General features: G+C 38.3%; 1 protein-coding gene and 1 pseudogene across 20 annotated transcripts in view; one reads left to right on the top strand and one right to left on the bottom strand.

The window, feature by feature from the left end:
* The window catches only part of MLLT10 (MLLT10 histone lysine methyltransferase DOT1L cofactor), a 245,921-nt gene that overhangs the window by 116,440 nt on the left and 109,782 nt on the right, over positions 1 to 19,699 (top strand). For 19 of the 20 annotated variants that reach the window (XR_004258396.1, XM_032243907.1, XM_032243917.1 and 16 more), the window contains 2 exons: positions 590 to 683; positions 2,710 to 2,805. Coding sequence is in view for 18 of the 20 variants with exons in the window: in XM_032243907.1 (XP_032099798.1) it covers positions 590 to 683; positions 2,710 to 2,805 (190 nt within the window). In the remaining 2 variants the exon portion in view is untranslated. The remainder of the gene's footprint in view (positions 1 to 589; positions 684 to 2,709; positions 2,806 to 19,699) is intronic. The other variant, XM_032243912.1, reaches the window with a different exon arrangement.
* On the bottom strand, positions 11,081 to 12,958 carry LOC116527189 (annotated as a pseudogene).

Below are 19,699 nucleotides of genomic sequence, written 5' to 3'. Positions count from 1 at the left end.
AAAAAAAAATTGTAACTTTAGGTTTCATTTTCATTTCTTCCATTGCTTTTGACTGAAAAACACAATTTATGGTTATCTTGCTCATTGTGCTGTGACTTAAAGCACTTAGAGTTGCAGATTTCATCTTGAGTGAATGTATGTTTTCCTTGTAAGGCTATGTAATCTGCATCCATGGGCTAAATACCGTTACTTTAGCCTTTTAGAGGCATGGCCTTTCCATTTGTACCTGTGACAGATTGAAACAGTAGAATAAAGTGTGAACTGATGGGGAGAGGTTGAGGGGAAGAGAATGTATCTTAAATTTAGTATCTATTTGGTGACATAAAACCAAGTATACATCTTCATCCTAATAGAGATGCATGAAGAGTTTGTTTTAAGCCATAAATATAACTTTAAACAAAGATCAGTTGCAGCTTGGGGTGAAATATATTTGGTCACAGGTAGAATAAAGCTTTTTAATTTTCCCATTTTTTTCTTAGGAGATATATTTTCTTGGAGTATGAATGCTTGGAAGTAAATTTTATTTGCTTATATATACAGGTGCTGTGGTTTTAGTATATCAATAAATATACTTGCCTTTTATTTTCAGTGCTCAGTTTGCCGGACTGCTTTGTGAAGAAGAAGGTAATGGTGCCGATAATGTCCAATACTGTGGCTACTGTAAATACCATTTTAGTAAGCTGGTAAGAATTTGTCTTGGATTCAATGAGATGATAATGATTAGTCTTGACAATAGAAAGACACTATTAAGAAAAAGCATATAATAATTCCTTTTTCCTTCAGTTTTTGGCTTGAGATTGTTAGTTTAGCGTGTTCTTTATTGGAAGTAAAAAGATCTATTAATAGTAATTTTAAAAGATTTTGCCTTGCTTCAAATTATTTGTAAAGGTGAATATTCTAAAGTACTCTCATTTAGAATAAATATTAGGCTGGGCACAGTGGCTCACGCCTGTAATCCCAGCTACTGAGGAGGCTGAGGCAGGAGAATTGCTTGAACCCTGGAGGCGGAGGTTGTGGAGAGCCGAGATTGCACCATTGCACTCCAGCCTGGGCAACAAGAACGAAACTTTGTGTCCAAAATGTGTGTGTGTGTGTGTATATATATATGTATGTATGTATAATTATTAATACTGATAGTGAAGGTTGGTATACATTTAGTTAATTTGATTTTTGGCACCGATTATACATTTTGTGATTATCACTTTGTTTCTCATCATTCTGCTTAATTACTATTGCCCATTATTTATTTTCATTTTTATTTACTGGGAAGTAGCAAAACTGAAATAAGCGTGTTTTGTAACTTGCTTAAAAACCTTCAGAAAAATATATTTAAATGCAGCTTTGGTAATTCTTTAGATTTGGTTACTGTTTGCTGTCCCACAGGATCATGTTGATTGAGTTAGTAACATTTGATTGGCTGTTACATGTTTGTGTCCTTGTTCCTTTGAAGGATTAGAATGTCTTTGATGTCCCAAGTGTCTATTTTTCATTCTTTTTTAATGGTAGATATTCATGCACTGAAAGTTTAAGGGTTCTTTATTTTTCTTTTATTGCCTGATTTTAGAATTATTATCTTTCCCTTGTGAATGGGGCGATTTCTTTTTAAAATAAATACTATGAGGGGCCCTTGTCTTATGAAATGAGGAGCTCAGGCCTCCAGTATTCTGGTTCTTATATATGAATTACTTAAGAGTATGTATCTGTATATCCTTTGATGCTGAAAACTTTGATTTATTTTCATGACCAACAAAAATTTTGAGACTATAAAATTGAAAATTTTTCTTGGTGTAATAAGCATAATTGAAATCTTCATTTTCTAAATAAGAGATGATATAAATAACATAATAAAAAATGGATTTTGAAGTTTGTTGTGCAAATAGAATTTTCTTATTGCTAATTATAAACATGATGTTATCCCATTTGGTAGTTGGGAAAAATGTTTAATGATTTAATAAGATTGTATAAACTACATTTGCATGGAATTTGAACTTTTTAATAGTCATTTTTATCTAGTTTACAGCAATTAGATATGCTACCACCAACTTTTAAACACCTCGAATAATTCTCACCTTCGTACTTAATTATGCAATGGTACAAGTGTTTAAATAGAAATGTGTGATGCCTTTTAGTAATGCTTTGAAAATGCATGAGTCTAATACTGACATTTCCTTTAATTAAAAAAAATTTTTTTGTTATTTGCTCTATCAAATATAATGTGGAGGAATTAATTTTTTTCTTATTGAACTGCAGTGATAAACCTTTAGAAAACTGTATACCTTAATACTGAAGGTATAAGATTAAAAGGCTTCTTATTTTCCTAGCGGCATAAAGTAACACTTCAAATATTTGCCTGTCTATTCTTCTAGTCTTGGCACCCTTTTTTAATATGGCATTTTCTCTTTGGTTTGAAACTTTATTTTTAAGCTGATATTGAAAATATATAGTAGCTTATTTGAAAATAGGTAATCTATTTTCACATATTTTAATTAATTTACAAAAATATGGCATTAATGTTTAGATTTTCTTTTATAATGCAATAGATAATATCAATGGTGTCTAAACTGGATTATATAGATTGAAATAGACTTTTAAAAGTTTCAGTAGGCATTAAAAATACTTCAAAGTTGAATTGATTTAAGCCTAATAAAAAGATTCTTATAAAAAGTTTTATATACATATACATATATGTATATATATTTTCTTTTTTAGAAAAAGAGCAAACGGGGATCTAATAGGTCATATGATCAAAGTTTAAGTGATTCTTCCTCTCACTCTCAGGATAAACATCATGAGAAGGAGAAAAAAGTAAGTGGATTTGTTGTTGCTAAATTTGTAGCACATCTGCTTAATAGAATTTTTTTTTTTTGCCTTTTTAGATAAAATTACATTCTTGGTAGTTAAATGGAGACATTGAAATATAGAAAAATTTTGGCTAAAAAAGAGTATTCATTTAATGAAAGGATAGGTTTAAAAATAATGCCATATTTGTGAATATGGTTTTACCCATTGCAACTGAAAATTTAAATTATAATTTCATTGAAAGCATGAGAGCGATTTCTTGCATGTGTTACTGTGGTCATCTTGTGAAATCTTTAGGTGACTTCAGCAATAGTAGTTAGTTGCTATATATTATTAACTGATTACTTCGCCTGTAAGTAATTATCAACTTTTTCCTTTATAATAGAACAGTTTTGAAGTTCTGTATGTTATTCGCTATTTTTTCCTTTTCAGTGGTGCTAATGGTTTATTAATTTTTTTTCTAGTGGCTAAATGTCTTATCTTTTGTTTGAGAATATTTTGGCTTTTAATTAAAACACTAAAAGCTTGCCTAAATACTAATCTGTCTTCTTCTATCTTGCCTGTTTTCCTGCTTACATTTTTACTTGCTTTATAGGGAATAATTACTTTTTAATAAACTAAAAATCATGTATACTTAATTTGTTCTTTGATATGTTCTTTAATAAGAACACATTGCCATTAACTGAGCACGGTGGTGGGTACCTGTAGTCCCAACTACCCAGGTTGCTGAGGTGAGAGAATTACTTGATTGGAGGCTGCAGCGTGCTGGGATTGTGCCATTGCACACCAGCTTGGTTGACAGAGTGAGAACCCTGTCTCTTAAAAAGAATCTATTATGAATTGTTTTTAAGGAAGTGAGGATAAAAAAGACATTGTCAAATGGAAAATTTTTTCTTAGAAAGTCTGTATATGCTGGTTTTAGAAATATTTATGTAGACTGTATTTAAAATTTAGATAACGTATCATTTTCATATTTGTAAATATGATTTGGTAAATGCCAACAAATAATTCTTTAAAAAATTTTGGGCCTGGCACGGTGGCCTCATGCCTGTAAGCCCAGCACGTTGGGAGGCCAAGGCAGGCGGATTACCTGAGGTCAGGAGTTCGAGACCAGCCCAGCCAACATGGTGAAACTTTGTCTCTACTGAAAATACAGAAAAAAAAAATTATCTGTGCGTGGTGGTGTGTGCATGTAATCCCAACTACTTGAAGGTTCGGGCAGGAGCATCACTTGAACCCGGGAGGTGGAGATTGCAGTGAGCCGAGATCTGCATTCCAGCCTGGGCGACTGAGCCAAGACTCCGACTCAGAAGGAAAAAAAAATTTTTTTTTGGTTTGAATTTGTTTGTACTTTTTTCCAAGGTAAACACTTAAAAAACTTAAATAGTTTTGAGAGTAAATTCTCTATTATGAGTGAAATAATTATAACTTTAGGGCAGTTGTTAGGCATTTATTTAGAGACACAATCTCCCTGTCACCCATGCTGGAGTGTAGTGGCATGATCTTGGGTTACTGCAACCTCTGCCCCCCAGGTTCAGGTGATTCTTGTGCATCAGCCTTCCTAGTAGCTGGGATTACAGGCCTATGCCATCATGCCTGGCTAATTGTTTTGTATTTTTAGTAGAGACAGGGTTTCACTATGTTGGCCAGGCTGGTCTTGAGCTCCTGGCCTCGGGTGATCCACCCACCTTGGCCTCCCAAAGTGCTGGGATTACAGGCATGAGCTACCACGCCTTGAGATCTATTTAGATCTCAAGCAGCAAGTAAACATATATATATCTCGATTTCTTTTTGAGATGGTTTTGTTATAAAGTGACAGTAATAGAAGCCTGTCTTGTTTATTGTTGATTAGATTGCTGATAAAAAAATAGCAGGGTTGGTTTAATTAACAGCTTTAGTAATAAGCACCATGAGATTTTATTTAAGCTTTTTAAGCCACCAACTAAGGATTCTTACACAGGGCTCATTATAAATTGTGAAGAGGGATGCCCCACTATTATTGTGTTCTGCCATTTTATGTATATTATCTTGTTTAAAAATTGCTTACTATATAATCATTTTTATTTTAGTATATGGCCTGTCATGTTTTATTTGAAGGGCAGTTATTAAATATGATGTGATCCTGAATCAATATAGTGCTGATGACTACATGTAGAAATCTTTTTTTTTGCTCTGGGAATGAATTAGATTTTGTATTTTAAGATTTTTTTTAAGTTGACAAAATCCCCCAATCAAAAGACACAGCCAAAACCCATCGGTATGCTGCATGCAGACCCTTCTCACATGCAAGGATACGCAAAGACTCAAAACAGAAGGATGGAGAAAGATTTACAAACCAAATGGAGAGCAAAAATAAATAAAAAGCAGAAGTTGCAATTCTTGCCTCTGATAAAATAGACTTTAAAGCAACAAAGATCAAAAGAGGCAAAGAAGGACATTACATAATGATAAAAGGATCAATGCAACAAGAGGAGCTAACGATCCTAAATATATACGTACCCAATACAGGAGCACCCAGATACATAAGACTTATAAAGAGACTTAGACTCCCACACAATAATAGTGGGAGACTTCAACATCAATATTAGACAGATCAACGAGACAGAAAATTAACAAGGATATCCAGGACTTGAACTCAGATCTGGAACAAGTAAACTTAATAAACATTTATAGAACTCTTCACTTTAAATACACAAAATATACGCTCTTATCAGTACCACATCACACCTACTTACAGGTTTAAATGAAATATTGGTTGGCTGCTTGTTATTTTCTTCCCTCATTTTTTCATGTCTCCATTATTAAGCACAATTATTGGCATACCCGTTTTTAGACTGCATTCTAGCCCAGGCAATAAAGCAACACCCCATTCTCTCTCCCTCTTCCTCTTTGTTCCTCTCCTTCATTCTTTTTTTTTTTTTTCTTTCTTTCTTTCTCTCTTTCTTTCTTTCTTTTTTTAAAAAAAGAATTTTCTTGTGGTGGTTGAGTGAATGCTAAATTAAAAAACATTGTATTTAGTCAAACTTGTTTAGCTTTAACACTTAGAAGTATGTAAATACTATTTGGATTTTGCTTTTGGCATATATAAGTTTAATGTAACTTGATTTTTTTGCTGTGAAACTTGAATCCATTTTTACATTTAGATAATAGCCGAGGTTTACTGATTATAAAGTAAGCACAGTGTAAATGAAGTAAACACACTATAAGCTCATTGTTAGACATGCTTGCTTGGCTTGGGACTATTTGGGAAAGGACTTTAAAAATATGGGGTCATTATAAGTGATACTGTAGTTAAAGATTGAGTGTTACAGACTATCTTTTTCTCCTTCCCTCCTTACCTCTTTTAAGATTTTTTTTTTTTTCTAGCGGAACAGGTAGGTATTGCTGCTAAAAAGATTTTTATGTTTATTACAGTTGTCTTGAAAATATGCCCAGCATATTTTTATTATTGCATTGAAAGGTAATGCTCATTATCTAGTCAGACATTAGTATTTTTAAAGTAGACAGTTCCCAACTTGAGATGTTTCAAATTATAATTTTTAGACTTTACAGTGGTATGAAAACAATATGCATTTATTGTGTTTCTCAATTTGCCATGGAGTTATGTCAGGATAAACTTTTTGGAGGTTGAAAATATCGTAAGTTGAAAACACATTTTTAACAGGATATTTCTAAGTTATGATGGATTTATTAGGAGTAGCTGCACTGCAAGTTCAGGAGTTATCTGTATTGTATATTATGAGCTAAATTTTGGTGACAGTGTTCATAAGACATGCATTGAATCACTTTCTCTCTCAATTCTTTTACCTGCCTTCATTCTGGCACCTATTTTCCTTAATTTACAATTTTAAGAATTTGATTTTTTTTTTTTTTTTTTGATACGGGGTCTTGCTCTTGTCATCCAGGCTGGAGTGCAGTGGTGAGGTCTCTGCTCGCTGCAGTCTCCACCTTTTGGATTCAAGTGATTCTCCTGCCTCAGCCTCCTTAGTGGCTGGGATTACAGGTACTCGCCACCACGCCCGGCTAATTTTTTTTATTTTTAGTAGAGACGGGGTTTCACCATATTGGCCAGGCTGGTCTCGAACTCCTGACCTCAGGTGATCCATCTACCTTGACCTCCAAAGTACTGGGATTACAGGTGTGAGCCACCACACCTTCCCAAGAATTCTATTTATTTTTTTCGAGACAAGGTCTTACTCTGTTGTCCAGGCTGGAGTGCAGTGGCACAATCCCAGTTCACTGCAGCCTCTGCCTCCTGGGTTCAAGCAATTCTGCCTCAGCCTCCCAAGGAGCTGGGATTACAGATACTTACCACCATGCCCAGCTAAGTTTTATATTTTTAGTAAAGAAGGGGTTTTGCCATGTTAGTGAGGCTTGTCTTGAACTCCTAACCTTGTGATCCACCCACCTCGGCCTCCCAAAGTGCTGGGATTACAGGTGCCGGCCAAGAATTTAATTTTTCAAAAAGAGGTGAGTTGAAGGGTGCCTATTATGTCAGAGAACTGCCCCCCATCCCCCATCCCACTGGCACTATGAGGAAGAAAGCAGGGGCAGCGAGTTTGAGTGGGATTCGAAATACTCCTACCCCTCCACACACTGCCCATGGGCAAGGAGGAGAGACGAGGGGCCAAACTTTTTTTTTTCTTTTTTCTGTTTTTTTAATTTTAGGTTTTGGGGTACATGTGAAGAACATGCAAGATCATTGCATAAGTACACACATGGCAGCGTGATTTGCTGCCTTCCTCCCCTTCACCTATATCTGGCATTTCTCCCCATGCTATCTCTTCCCAACTCCCCACCCCCTGCTGTCCCTCCCTATTTCCCCCCAACAGACCCCAGTGTGTGATGCTCCTCTCCCTGTTTCCATGTGTTCTCATTGTTCAACACCACCTATAAGTGAGAACATGCGGGGTTTGATTTTCTGTTCTTGTGTCAGTTAGCTGAGAATGATGGTTTCCAGGTTCATCCATGTCCCTACAAAGGACATGAACTCATTATTTTTGATGGCTGCATAATATTCCATGGTGTATATGTGCCGTATTTGCCCTGTCCAGTCTATCATCGATGGGCATTTGGGTTGGTTCCAGACCTTTGCTATTGTAAACAATGCTACAATGAACATTTGTGGGCTTGTGTCCTTATAGTAGAACGATTTGTAATCCTTTGGATATATACCCAGTAATGGGATTGCTCAAACTTTCTTGTTTCTTTTGTTGTTGTTTATCTTCTCTTTTTCTTTTTCTTTTCTTTCTTTGAGATAAAGTGTCACTCTTTTGCCCAGGCTGCATTGCAGTGGCACCACCATAGCTCACTTGCAGCCTTGATCTCCGGGGCTCAAGGGATCCTTCCACATCACCCTCATAAGTAGCTGGGAGTATAGGCATATGCAACCATTTCTGGCCAATTCTTTTTTCTTTTAAATTTGTAGAGACAAGGTCTCCCTATGTTGTCTAGGCTGGTCTCTAACTCCTGTGCAGAAGCAATCCTCCCACTTTGGCCTCCCAAAGTACTGGGATTACAGGCGTGAGCCACCACATCCAGGCTGATTAAGGGATAGTTTCTACAAAAATTCAAAATTTGACATATGTTTCAAAAGGAACCAGAATATATATTTGAAATTAATTAAAGCCATGTCTATCTGGCTTAAATTCAATCAGTAAGAATTCAAATTGTGAATTATTTAAGTAGAATGTCTTCTAATATTTGTTATGCCTATTAATGTCAGTTAATGTTGATTAGTAAAAGGAAAACACACTATTGTTCTGTAATTACACTTTTGACAACAAACGGGGGTTTTGTTTTGTACACCAATTAATCACCCAATTATCTGTGGACACCAAGTGGGTGTCCTACAATTCAGTTCTGACCTTACCCCGAGTTAGTGCAGATCCCACAGACTAAGGACTCGGTCCCACGAGACTGCCCCCACTTCAGAGGCCAGTTGCAAGTCCCAGATTGTTAACTGTACTTTTGACCAACTGGTTATGAATTGGGGGTTCTACACAACCTTCTCCTTAAATAAGGTAATTTGCTACAATAGCTCACAGAACTCCAGAATAGTATCATTACTGGTATATTAGAAAGAATATAGCTCATGAATAGCTGGATGGAAGAGACACATAGGACAAGTTATGGATGAGGGAGGTAGAGCTTCCATGCCCTCCCCAGGTGCTCTACGCACCCAGTACCTCGTTGTGTTACTGACCTGGAAGCTCTTGGAACTTCATTGTTAAGATTTTTTGTGAAGATTTCTCATTATGCAGGCACAATTGATTACATCATTGGTCATTGGTGACTGAATTCAGCCTCTAGTCCTTCATCCTTCACAGAGGTACAGGGGTAGGGCTTAAAGTTCCAAATCTCTGATAACATGGTTGGTTCCTCTGGTGACCAGCTTCTGTCCTCCAAGATTTACCTTATTAGTGTAAACTGAAGTATGGTTGAAAGGGGCTTATTGTGATCACTAGGGAAATTCAAAGAGTTTTACAAGCTCTGTGCCAGGAATCTGAGAATAAGACCAAATATTATAACAAAAAATGCTCTTATCACCCCATCACTCAGGACGTCAAAAGGGTTTTGAGAAGTTCTGTGCTAGAAACTGGGGGTAGAGATCAAACACATACATAACACACACACACACACGCACACACACACACACACACACGTGTCACAACTGTAAAACAATTTTATTTTCCTTCAGTAATACAAGTGGTATATAGAATGAATAGTTTATTTGACTAGACAAAATCACTAGGAATGATCTTTTTTTTTTCTTTGAGATGGAGTCTCACTGTGTCACCCAGGCTGGAGTGCAGTGGCGTGATCTTGGCTCACTGCAAACTCCACACCCACATTCAAGTGATTCACCTGCCTCAGCCTCCTGAGTAGCTGGGATTATAGGCGCTTGCCACTTTGCCCGGCTAATTTTTTTGTGTTTGTGTTTTTAGTAGAGACGGGGTTTCATCATCTTGGCCAGGTTGATCTTGAACTCCTGACCTTGTGATCCACCTGCCTCAGTCTCTCAAAGTCCTGGGATTACAGGCGAGCCACCATCCCCGGACAGAAATGATCTTTAATAAGGAAGTCATTGCTGTCTTCAAAGGACTCTATTCATTTTTTTTTCTAATGGTTTTTATACTTGTTAGAAAGTTTTAAAAGCACCATCCTCACTTCTACTCCATCCAATCTGAAAACATAAAAAATACCTTCTAACAGTTGTGAAGCTGTGTTTTCATGGAGAGTTTACAAGACTTGTTGATCAATGATTTGCAGTAACTTATAGTGGTTATAAGAAAATGGAATTATGTTGACTTTTAACCTATGTGTTTTTTTTTTTGAATAGATTTTTTAGTTTTATCAAAATCTTACACGAACAAGAAATTGGAGATAAAATTACATCAAAGAACAAATTGTCCTGGCTTTTGACATTTAAGCCAAACAAATTTTATAGGACAAATTTCAAAAAGGTGTGAAGTTGTAACAATTTAAAAACACAGTTGGGCCGGGCTCGGTGGCTCACGCCTGTAATCCCAGCACTTTGGGAGGCCGAGGCGGGTGGATCGCAAGGTCAAGAGATCGAGACCATCCTGGTCAACATGGTGAAACCCCGTCTCTACTAAAAATACAAAAAATCAGCTGGGTATGGTGGCGCGTGCCTGTAATCCCAGCTACTCAGGAGGCTGAGGCAGGAGAATTGCCTGAACCCAGGAGGCGGAGGTTGCCGTGAGCCGAGATCGTGCCATTGCACTCCAGTCTGGGTAAGGAAAGCGAAACTCCGTCTCAAAAAAAAAAAACAAAAAAAACAGTTAACCTACTTCTAAGAATCGAAAAAATGCAGTCATAGGTTATTTTCAATACAAGAAAACTTAAATTTGTTTGCTTTAATTTCTTCAGACTACTAAGACATAGCACTAGCTTGTATTTTTATTTACAGCATACTCCATTCTCCTATATAATTTGTCTCAAATCCAGAAAAATGAAACTCTCCAAAGCTAAAGGTTCTGCAAAATCATGATTCAGCAGTGTGCCCAGCTTGTTTTGAAGCTAGAATGAATCCTGAAACGATAAAAACGTAACCCCCAGAATAAGGGAACTCTGTCAGCTCAATAATGTCCAAGAGCATTTATGAAAAGAGGAAAAATAAAAAGCCTTGAGTATATACACAGTAGTGATTTCTTCAGCCCAATTCAAATGGCAGCAAATTGCTGCTTAAAGGTGAAACAGTAAGGCAATTTTTTTTTTTTTTTTTGAAGAATGTACATCTAGAGCCAGTCAGTTGTATCTTGCCAGTATCACTTTCAAGCCCTTACTTGTCTACTTCCACTGTTGCCCATAAGTATCCTGATAAAATTCCTGGTTGTCATTATTATAACCATAGTTACCGAATAGTCACTACTTTGCTGAAGTGGCTGCTGAACAATGGGTTAGGAACCCCAGTCCTGTTGGTTGTTGGTCTGATGACACTTAGAATCGGGTTGGTTATAACCATTTGCCTTTCTCTTGCCTCCTACATTGCCCCCACGATTGCCCCAAAATCCACAGGAGCCATGGCCTCTCTGCTGTTGTGCAGGACCCCCTCTGGCATCCCTGGAGTCTCTTGATGGTCCGAAAGGTGCCCCACTCTGTGAATAGCCAGCTCTACCTCTTGGAGGTGGTGCTCCCCACCCCCTTGGTGGTGATGGAATACCTTGCCCTCCCTTTCCTCCTCTTCTTCCTCTGTAGCCAAGTAGGGATCTTCATAGCCTCCATGGTAGTTGTGATAATTATAACCATAGTAATCTTCATGCCATAGTAATCGGGAGGGAGCCATATCCATCTCTTCCCTTACCACAACCCTGACCTTTAATTGGAGATAGCATGCGAGGAGGAGGGTGCTAATAATAATCTTCATATGCAGTGCTTTTGGAGGCTTGTCTAGTAGCTTGATGCTCTTTCCTTTTCTTGTCTGGTGGCTTGGCTAAGATTATTTCAAGTTCTTCCCCTTCTATTTCTTTACCATTCGTTTCATCCATAGCCTTAACAGCTGCTCCTCTGTCTTCAAAATGAACAAATGGATGATCTTTCAACTTCTTTACTCTTTCGAGTTCTCCAAATTCAGAAAATGATTTACCCAGTATTTCTTCTGTGCCCAAGTTTCTCACAAACAAAAGTTTTACCTTGCCCATAATTTCTGGATCTGGTTCTTCACATGGTAAACCCATTCAACTGTAACTACATTTCTCCATACTTTTACTTTTCCACTCATCAGCTGGCATCTGGCCTGTGCTGCTGACTTGTGTTTTTCACATTCAAGGAAACAGAACCCCCATTTCTTCTTTTTGTCATCAGGTTGATGATAGAGAATAACATCCACCAAACCCTCTGTGACTTTACACATTCTTTCAGAATATTTTCTTTAGTCTTATTCTTTGGAATGGATCCAACAAAAATTCTGTTGTTTGCCAAAGAAATGCACACTCCCAGTTGTTTACCAGGGTGAATTTCATAGCTGTCACAGTTTTAAAGCTTCCTGTGCAGCTTCCTTTCCACAGAAGGTGATAAATGCATACCCTTTTTTGTGACCAGACAGTGGATCTATCCTAAGACGTAGATCCCACATGGGGCTGGCCTTCTCAAAAAGGAGCACTAACTCATCCTCATATAAATCTCTTTGTATTTTACCTACAAACACCTCTGTTCCAATTCCAGGTTGCACACCAGACTACACACTGTTTGGTGGAGGAGGCCTACCATGCTTCCTCTGTCCTGTGGTTACATCCAGAGTATTACCACTTCTCTCAAATAAGACCTTGATACTTGCTTCATCAGGTCGCTTTGTGGACACTTAAACTTTGCTCCCCTGTTTCTGTCTGCCTGTAAGTTTCATAACTCCACATAAAAATACACTTTTGTCCTGAACATGTGATAAGTCACTTTCCCTGAACTGCTGTAGTACAGACAGAACTCCTTCTTTGTTAAATTCCCCGAGAGCATCAGTTGCTGTTTCATCAAGATCAATGTAAGCTACCAATCCAGGGCAGAGGGAGGGCTGGTGGCCAGGCCCGTGAGAATCAGTGCAAGGCACTTTGAAAATGACTAGAAATGGCACGTGTGTGCCACCCCTCAAGTCTATGATTCTTACGTTTACGTGGCAAAGAAGCTGAAGGGGAAACAGGTACATGTGTGCAGAAAGGGAGACTAGACATGTAAACATTATATCTTTGCAAAAGTTTTTTTTAGCATTGAGAGTTACCTGGTACTTCTGTCCTTTTTGTGTACTTTCCTTTAAGAATTTTGTGTTCAGAGGACAGGTCTTTTCAGGAATATCAGTTTAGAATGTAATGGTGTGTTGGGTGAGACTGAAGAGTACGTTTAAGTTGAGACGAAGAAGGGTCCAGTTGATGAAGAATTTATAAGCAGTTACAGTTTTAGACTTCATCCTTCGGCTTTGAGCCAGGCAGCCAGCAGGATTAAATTTTTTTTTAACCTTTGGTTTTTCAATAATTTCAAACTTAAGGTTGCAAAAACACTACAAATAATAATGCTGTACCACTCACTCATTCCAAAAATGTTAACGTTTTATCATATTAATGTTAGCATGTCCTTCCCTCTACCCTCCTTTACTGACTCTACTTTCTCTGTAGAATCTTTCTGAACCATTGCAGGGTAAATTGCAAATACAATGCCTGTTTAGGCCAAGAACTGTACTGTATAGTTTTAATTAAAAGGGGAGTTTCCTAAATAATTACAGCACAATGATCAAAATCAATAAATTAATATTGTTACAGATCATTATCTAATCTACAGATCATATTCAAATTGTACCCCCTAATGTCATCTATACCAAAGGGGGAAACTTTTTTCTCTTCCAAGTCCAAGATCCAATCCAAGATCACAAGTTGCATTTAACAGTCACGTCTATTCAGTATTTCCCAGTTGGAAATACGTCCTCATTCATTGTCTTTTATGACCTTGACATCTCTGAAAGCCCTGTTTCAGATAATCTGAGGTATTGACTTCTGTCTTTCTTAGGTCTTAACAAAGGAGTTTACAGCCACACTCTTGTTTTAGTCTTCATACAGCTATTTGATTTTATCTTCCTCTGGGAGCCATTCTTTAATTTTAGCATTGTTTGCTATCTGTGATCCACCTGCCTCGGCCTCCCAAAGTGTTGGGATTACAAGTGTGAGCCACTGTGCCCGGCCTGACACTGGGAATTTTTAAAACCAGCAAGTCTTGTTTTTTATCAGTAGTCTTTTCATTAGCTTATCTCTGTATTCCTACTTTTTACTATAAATAATAAGAGGAATTAGACTGCATCTTATACAGAATACCCAGAAATCTCCTTGTTAAATTATACAATTTGTTAAATTAATTTTCTATTTTTCATGTTACCACAGGCAATGTTGTGCCTAAACTTTCAGTTACTAATTATGAAGTATTCAGATTCTTCCAATTTTCAGTCACCTTTTTCTCACTTAAGTTAAAGTCCTTAGTAGCAGCCTCCTAAGGGCCATGAGATTTCTAGTGACAGTCTTTTCATTGCTTATCAAACTTTTGCCGATATTCTCCTGCAAGCCCTATCAGCTTCCATCTACTACCTGATTCCAAGCAGCTCCTACGTTTTCAGATTTTATCGTATGGGATCATCCCTCTCCTGGTAACAAATACCCAGGAGTAATCTGTAAATCTGTGTTAGTTAACTATTACAGCATAATAAATTACCCTAAAATTGACTGGCTTAAAACTGCAATAAACATTTATAGTCTCACAGCTTCTGTGGGTCAGGAATTTGGATTTAGTGGGTATTTCTACCTCAGAGTCTCTTATCAGATCGCATTCACGTTGTTGACTTGGATCATAGTCATTTAAAGGCTAGACTAAAGCTGAAGGATACTCTCTCTCTTTTTCTCTCTCTCTCTCTGTTTTTTTTTTTTTGTTTGTTTGTTTTGTAAAAGTTTTTGAGCTCTGTTGCCCAGGCCGTAGTACTGAGGCACAGTCTTGGCTCACTGCATCCTCCACCTCTCAGGTTCAGTCAATTCTCTCACCTCAGCCTTCCAAGTTGCTGAAATTACAGGCATTTGCTACCACACCCAGTTATTTTTTGTATTTTTGGTAGAGACAGGTTTTTGCCATGTTGGCCAGGCTGTGGCCTCCCAAAGTGTTGGGATTACAGGTGTGAGCTGTTGCGCTTGGCTTTTTTTTTTTTTTTTTTTTTTTTTTTTTTGAGACGGAGTCTCGCTCTATCTCCCAAGCTGAAGTGCAGTGACACAGTGCTGGCTCATTATAACCTCCGCTCCTGGGTTCAAGCAGTTCTCCTGCTTCAGACCTCCCAAGTAGCTGGGACTACGGGTATGCGCCACCACACTTGGCTGATTTTTGTATTTTTAGTGGAGATGGGGTTTCACCATGTTGGCCAGGCTGGTCTCGAACTCCTGACCTCAGGTGATTCCCCACCTTGGCCTCCCAAAGTGCTAGGATTACAGGAGCTACCGAGCCCAGCTGCTGGAGGATATTCTGTAAAATGACTTAACTTACATGGTTGACAAATTGGTGCTGCCTGGTTTTTTTTTTTTTTTTTCCCTTTTTAATTTTTTTTTTTTTTTTTTTTTTTTTTTTAGGACCTTTTGAGTGCCATATGATATGGCACCTAGCTTTTCCCATAGTGACTGATCTAAGGGCAAGGCAAAAGCTGCAGTGTCTTTTATGGCCTCCCTCAGAAGTCACACAGTATAATTTCCTTTTTCTGGCTGAGTGCCTTTTTATTTATTACTTTATTTGATTTTTTTTTTTTTTTTTTTTGGAGAGAGAATCTCTCTCTGTCGCCCAGGCTGGAACGCAGTGATGCAATCTCTGCTCACTGCAACCTCTGCCTCCTGGGTTCAAGCAGTTCTCTGCCTCAGCCTCCTGAGTAGCTGGGATTATAGGCGCTTGCCACCACACCTGGCTGATTTTTTTTTTTTTTTTTTGAGACGGAGTTTCACTCTTGTTACCCAGGCAGGAGTGCAATGGCACGATCTCGGCTCACCGCAGCCTCCTGGGTTCAGGCAATTCTCCTGCCTCAGCCTCCTGAGTAGCTGGGATTACAGGCACGCGCCACCATACCCAGCTAATTTTTTTGTATTTTTAATAAAGATGGGGTTTCACCTTGTTGACCAGGATAGTCTCGATCTCTTGACCTCGTGATCTACCCGCCTCGGCCTCCCAAAGTGCTGGGATTACAGGCTTGAGCCACCGCGTCCGGCTTTGATTTTTGTACTTTTAGTAGAGATAGGATTTTACCATCTTGACCAGGCTGGTCTTGAACTCCTGACCTCGTGATCCACCTGCCTCAGCTTCCCAAAGTGCTGGAATTACAGGCGTTAGCCACCACGCCTGGCCACTTACTTATTTTTAAAAAATGGTTCTTTTGAGGTAAGAATATGTAACATAACATTTGCCATTTTAACCACTTTGATGACATTGTTATTTTTGCTCTTTGTTGGTTGTGTAGGTAAGCCTTTTCAGCATGCATAGGCGCAAAGATCATTGGGGGCATGGAGGCTGGGTACCACACCCTGGGATTTGGGCACATACCTTGTTTCTTATTAAATTTTCACCCATAAGTTTTAGCATTCACTGATGAGTCTAGCTTGAAATAAATCCTAGTTGACAGAAGGTAATTTTCTCATTGTGTCATTCTTTCTCCATAGTGGGGAAGGTTGGAGTCTACAGAGGAAATAAAAGAGTAGGTTGAGTTATAGAAGGATAAATGTCACGTCCTTTGAATTTAGCACAAAAGAAGTTGTTGAAAAGGAGTTTCAGTGTAGAGTTTTAGTATATTTATTGGTAGATAAAGTGGGTGTGAGGAAGTACAGATGGTGAGAATACTTAAGTCTTAAGAATCTCAGATTTGCTGGTCTTGCGTCTGTAGTCCCAGCTGCTGGAGGGCTGAGGTGGAAGTATCTCTTGAGCCCAGGAGTTAAAGGCTGCAGTGAGCTATGATCATGACATTGCATTCCAGCCTGGACAACAGAGTGAGACCTCATCTCTTGAAACAAAAAATTTAAAAAGAATCTCAGATTTGAAGACAAAAGGAGTAGGTAGGAAAAAGAATACTATGTCTTCCTCTGTTTTGGTGGAGAAGAAAGAAGAGAAGCATGTTGGTGAATAACTCGGTCATCTGGATAATAAAGCAAAGAAAGTAGATGTGGGTAGAACCTATCAGAGATACTGCTAGCCAGATTAGGTATACAAATAAGGAGGCCAAGTGCGTTATTTTCAAAAGTGTTTAATGTATCGTGAGATTGAAGTAGGATAATAGATGTTGTGGAACTAGGGAAGGGCTGGAACATAGAGTTGTAGGAGACGTTGGAGCATGGGCCTAGAAGACTCAGTGAGGTTCAAGAATAAGTATAGTAAGAATGTGAATTGGCTGGTCCGAAGGTAGTGAGTTATCTCAATTGATTGTTCACAGTCAGTTACAGATCGAACTCCTTGTTCTACTCTTTCCCCCCTTCTACTACTGCACTTGACTAGTCTTTAAAAAAAAAAAAAAAAGAAAAAGAAAAAAAAGTGTGAATTAACTGCAAGGTTATGAAGAAAGTGATCATTGTGGTTTAATATTCCATTGGGGTATGTTGGGTGATGGTAGCTTCCAGGAGTTGGGAGACAGTTCTCCATGGTTCTCACATTTATGCACATCTTGTGAGTAGCAGCCCTGATTGCCTTTGTTCTTTTCAAGGAGGCACTATTATTCTAATTTCTCCTGTAATGCAGTCCACTGTGTATATAAATGTCATTTGGCCCCAGGTCACCCTGTCAGAATGGGGAACTTAGGCAAATACTAACAGTCTGGCTTTTGCTATTGCCATGAGTATTGAAGTCCTCTGTGTCCAGTGCAGGAGTCTTGTGTCATCTTCTGCCAGCATCCCTGAAACTCTGGTAGACTAATTTATCACTTTATAAATATAGTAAGATCTTAGACTCTTTGTAGTTTTACACCAAGATGTAGTTTTAGGGATACTGAAGGAGAGTCTAAATGAAAGCCATTGAAATTGAGAATATTTGAGGACTGTGTGAGTTGTTCATACAATTGGCCTTAACTGGCTAGCACACTTACTCCAGTGGTCCAGGGGTGTTGGGCTACTGTGGTTGAAGGTCTTATTAAGATCACGTGTAGTAGGGAAAAGTTAACTAAAGAAAAGTAATGGGCAGACAAAAAGAAGAGTTAAAGAGATAGCTATTAATAATTGATAGAGCTGGGATTTAAAACAAATGATGTCTCACTACAAAGTCCTTTTTTTTTTTAAATACATCTTTCTTTTACTTGGAGACTGTATTAGTCCATTCTCACACTGCTATAAAGAACTACCTGAGAATGAGTAATTTAGGAAGAAAAGAGGTTTAATTAACTCACAATTCTGCAGTACAAGCAGCATGGCTGGGAGGCCTCAGGAAACTTATAATCATGTCAGAAGGCGAAGAGGAAATAAACACGTCTTTACCATGGTGGAACAGAAGAGAGAAAATGAAGAGGGAAAGTTTGAAAGTGGTACACATTTTCAAACAGCCAGATCTGGTGAGAATTCTGAATAGCAAGGGGGAAGTCTGACCCATGATTCAGTCACCTCACCATCAGGTCCCTCCCCCGACACTTGCAGATTACAATACAATTCTCCATGAGATTTAGGTGAGGGCACAGAGCCAAATGATACCAGAGGTAATAATCACATTCCTTTTGAAAGTTAGATAAATCTATATTACAACTTCAAGGTTTTTGTTTGTTTGTTTTAGTACAGATGGTGAAGTTCTCACATGTTCTCAAAAGAATGCTAATACAGAGTTTGCCTTATCAATCCATTGTTCTGTTCCAGGAAGTTATTGTTTAACTGAGTAATATTTGGGAGAAGAAATTTTGAAGAGCTCCTTGCTTAGAAGGTATAAATACTTTTTTTTTTTTTTGGAGACAGAGTCTCACTGCGTTTTTCAGACTGGAGTGCAGTGGCACAATCTTGGATCACTGTAACCTCCACTGCCTCAGACTCACGAGTAGCTGGGACTACAGGTGCAGGCTACCACACCTGGCTAATTTTTGTACTTTTTGTAGAGACGGAGTCTCCCTAAGTTTCCTAGGCTGGTCGCGAACTCCTAGGTGCAAGCTAGCTTCCTTCCACCTTGGCCTTCCAGTGGAGGTATGAGCCACTGTGACTGGCCCATGGTTTTCTTCTATTTTCATTTCATTTTTATATTGTCTTTATATATGTATATGCCTTACTGCCAGACTATATCATATCTCAAAGCTGGTCTGTATTTTTTATGCTTTAATGTTCTTTTATAATGCCTAATATGATTGATTTATTATTAATTTTTAAGACGGAGTTTCACTGTTGTTGCCCAAGCTAGAGTGCAATGGCACAATCTCAGCTCACTACAACCTCTGCCTCCCAGGTTCAAGCGATTCTCCTGTCTCAGCCTCCCGAGTAGCTGGGACTACAGGCGTGTGCCACCACCTTGGCTAATTTTTGTGTTTTTAGTAGGTTTTTTTTCCCCTTAAACACTGAGTGTCAAGTGTGAAGTAATAAAAGAAAGGTAGTGTTGTTGACAGCCTGTGAGTACTTACCTAATTTCAGTTGTATTGACTATAATATGGTAGTTATGTATACATTTATAGGCAATTAGGAATATGAAATGGAATCAGGAGATACTAATGGAGTAAGAGGTGTTTGTTGAAAGTTCTGGAAAGCCATCAGTTCTTTTTTCTTCCTCATAAGGCCTTTGTGGGTGTGGTGTTCAGTTTCAATAAGAACTCTGTAGCAAGCTAATAGCTCCTTTTCAAAAAGGGGTGCACTTAATAGCCATGTCATTGGGGCATCAAGTCCAAATCTCCAGTGGGTGCCTGTGGGTAGAGGCTTTTTTTGCCAAAGGTTTCAGTTGGCAAAAT

The sequence above is a fragment of the Sapajus apella genome, unplaced genomic scaffold (genome assembly GCF_009761245.1).
Source record: "Sapajus apella isolate SASKATOON/1434 unplaced genomic scaffold, GSC_monkey_1.0 scaffold53, whole genome shotgun sequence".
Taxonomy (NCBI): domain Eukaryota; kingdom Metazoa; phylum Chordata; class Mammalia; order Primates; family Cebidae; genus Sapajus; species Sapajus apella.
Note: the sequence above shows the minus strand (reverse complement) of the source record. Positions and strands in the feature narration are given on the sequence as shown.